The sequence below is a fragment of the Nanorana parkeri genome, unplaced genomic scaffold (assembly GCF_000935625.1).
Source record: "Nanorana parkeri isolate BGI_ZX_2015 unplaced genomic scaffold, ASM93562v1 scaffold2903, whole genome shotgun sequence".
Taxonomy (NCBI): domain Eukaryota; kingdom Metazoa; phylum Chordata; class Amphibia; order Anura; family Dicroglossidae; genus Nanorana; species Nanorana parkeri.
Window position 1 is genome coordinate 46,633 of NW_017309171.1, and position 3,202 is coordinate 49,834.

The 3,202-nt window shown below is 53.8% G+C and overlaps 1 protein-coding gene across 1 annotated transcript in view; it reads left to right on the plus strand.

The window, feature by feature from the left end:
* RBM34 (RNA binding motif protein 34) overlaps positions 1-3,202 on the plus strand; it is a 19,361-nt gene that overhangs the window by 7,352 nt on the left and 8,807 nt on the right. The window contains exons 5-7 of the mRNA XM_018574367.1: positions 1,415-1,604; positions 1,849-1,908; positions 2,455-2,498. Coding sequence (XP_018429869.1) covers positions 1,415-1,604; positions 1,849-1,908; positions 2,455-2,498 — 294 coding nt within the window. The remainder of the gene's footprint in view (positions 1-1,414; positions 1,605-1,848; positions 1,909-2,454; positions 2,499-3,202) is intronic.

Consider the following 3,202-nt stretch of genomic DNA (forward strand, 5'->3'; position numbering starts at 1 on the left):
GCGCCCGCCAGTCATCAGACCTCAGAAACGGAAACTAAAAAGGCGAAGAAAGAGCTGACCGTAGCGGAGAAAAAGTTAGCAGACAGGTACGGATCCCTCAGGTTACTGGACGGGAGCGGCACCCAGAAGTCACGTGACTCGCTGTTTTATTTTCTGGATGCGCTCTCTTCTAGTCCGGGAAGCATTTGGGCTTGTAGCAGAACTAGTCCTGCGTTTTGTGTGTTGTCACACTACAGGGTCTGTTTTATATGCAGTTTGCAGGGCCATTCGCCTTTGCGAGTCTCTGTGCCAATGGAGGCAGAAACTAGAAATAGTCCCCGAAAGGGGGAAAGCCCTGACCTCGTACTTCTCCTTTTTAAAATAGAAAAAGTGATTGAGACTCAGGGAGCCCTCAATCTCTTTTTCTGTATCCCCTGCTATCAGTGAACAGGAATCCTCTATACTGAGTGTTCCTGATCATTCATAACACGAGGACAGAGTGTGTTTACTATAACCGCAATCATGAATGAACAGGAAGTGATGTAGGAGGTGATAGAGATCACTTCCCATTCATTCATAACTGAGGATATAGTCACCATACTCTGTCCTCAATGATCTACAAACACTCAGCGATCACATGACTGCTTGTACCCGCTCTCCTCTCTGACACGCTGTCACAGGTGGCTGGGCGGGGCGGTGCGGGGAGGAGAGCTCAGCCTCCTGTGACAGCGCGGTCTGTCTCCGCCCACACACCGCTCTGCCGGACTGTGATAGGCGGCTGAGCGGTGCGGGGAGGAGAGACGCCGGACGCTCGCAGCTCTCTCTCCTCCCGCAGCGCTCGGCCGGCTGTCACTTTCTCTCTTAGAGACACAGAGCTGCGCCCAGCGGGGAGGAGAGAAAGCAGGGGGATGCGCCGATGTATCTGGAGGAAAATGGCACTTTCGGCCGATATGTTGCCGTGCGTCCCGAGCAAAAACGAATGTTCGCAGTCTATTTTCTCTGCGGGTTGCCTGTCATACATAGGAAATACTGCGTTATGGCCACTAGATGGCGCTGAGAAGCTCAGGGGAGACGTATTTATTTCCTGTGCTCCTCGGCTCCATCCAGTGGCCACAGTCCGGTATTACATCCCTCCAGAAAAGAGAACCTGTCATATCTGCCTGTAAATCCGCTCCATGGTTTAGTTTGGGTATTACTCTCCCCGTCCTCCGTGCGAGTGAACCTATTAAAGACGATTCCGCCCAGAAGAGAACATTCGATATTGCTCGGTTGTCACAGGTAGTGGCCGGTTGCCCGGCACAGAAGGAATGTTCCGGAAGGTTCTCTGGATCGATAAGCCACGTGACTGATTTGTTATTGATGACGTGTTTTATAATACATTTCCCCCGCATCTGTGATATCGTCTCTCTCATTGATCTCCGGGGGGCTCCGGCAGGGAGGGGCCTCTGGCAAATGCCGACCAGGATGAACAATCGAGAAACGCTCAGGCCAAAAAGAGGATCATAAACCCCGAGGAGGAGGAGCTGCCGCTGCACATCAAGAGGCGGGTCATCAAAGCCAGAGAGAAGGTGAAGAACCGGAGAACCGTATTTGTCGGGAACCTGCCGGTGTCCTGCACCAAACAGGTAACTTGGTTACATGCGCCGTCACCCCTGTGGTGACACTACAAATCCCATCATGCATCTGCCTCTGCGGGCTCAGGCCTGTGGCTGTCAAGTCTTGCAATGCCTCGTGGGACTTGTAGTTCCTCAACACCTTCCTTTCCTTGCAGTGTTATTAGGCGTTCATCGGTCACATGATTTGTATTGGCCGGAGCAGAGCTCCGCCTTCATTTTAGCACTGACCCCTCCCCCCCCTCTTTTATTTCAGATGCTGAAGGCTTGCTTCAAGGACTTTGGTCAGATTGAATCCATGAGGTTCCGTTCCATGGTGAGCTTTGTACCCCCGTCACTTATACCTAGGGCAGGACTACAGAACACTTCCTCTCTATCTCTTTTTTTCTCCCTAGCAGAGGGAAGGAGATTGTTTTGTAGTTTACAGAGGTGAAGTGGGCGGGGCTAATACAGTACAGAATTTTTGGCAGGATCGTCACTGTTTACAATCGGGAGTCAGCAGGATGGGTTCCTGACCATGTGACCGCTGTGACCTCCTATCACATGGATCACATGATTGGGAGGCTGTCTACTGGTCACGTGACCTCCTATCACATGATTGGGAGGCTGTCTGCTGGTCACGTGACCTCCTATCGCATGGATTGCCTGATTGGGAGGCTGTCTGCCGGCCTCCTGACATGAAGAACCCTTTTAAAGGGCCGGTAGCTAGGGGCCCATGTGATGATTCCTGGGGGCGGAGCTTCTCATGTATTTGTGTGAATTTCTGATGAGAAATCTCTTAATTTTGACATGAAAACCCGACTGAGACGGCGATTTCCGGTAGAAATGTCGGATTTATGATCTCGTCTTCTCTCCTCTCCAGGCGCGCGCTGACTCCTCCCTCTCCAAAAAAGTGGCGACTATTCAGTAAGTTGATTTGGTTTTTGGGGGATTTTCCTAAAAATGGCTGATTCCTGTCTCCTCAGAGTGCGGGGGACAGGAGGGGACGGGGGCCCCAGGGACCTGAGAGTGCGGGGGACAGGAGGGGACGGGGGCCCCAGGGACCTGAGAGTGCGGGGGACAGGAGGGGACGGGGGCCCCAGGGACCTGAGAGTGCGGGGGACAGGAGGGGACGGGGGCCCCAGGGACCTGAGAGTGCGGGGGACAGGAGGGGACGGGGGCCCCAGGGACCTGAGAGTGCGGGGGACAGGAGGGGACGGGGGCCCCAGGGACCAGTGCAGGGGGCCAGGGAGGGACCGGGGGCCCAGGGACCTGAGAGTGCGGGGGGCCCAAGGGATCTGAGAGTGCAGGGCGACGGGGGCCCCAGGGACCGTAGGGTAGGGCCCAGGGACCGGAGCCACTTCCTGTAAGTTGATCTGGTTGCTGTGTAATCGGCTTTCCCGCCAAATCATCTACGAACCACAGAACACCTCCTCCCTGTGTAATGAGGAAGAGGCGAGAGAGTGGTGTTTGTAGTTCAAATCAGGGGAGCAGAGCAGGGTGACAACGCTGCTCATTCATACATACAGTATGGTGAGTGAGGGTTGTTGTTCTAGGACAGGAAGTCTATTGCTGGAGGGATCACCAGGTAAAAATAAAAAATAAAAGCCTGAAAATGAAAACAAATGCAG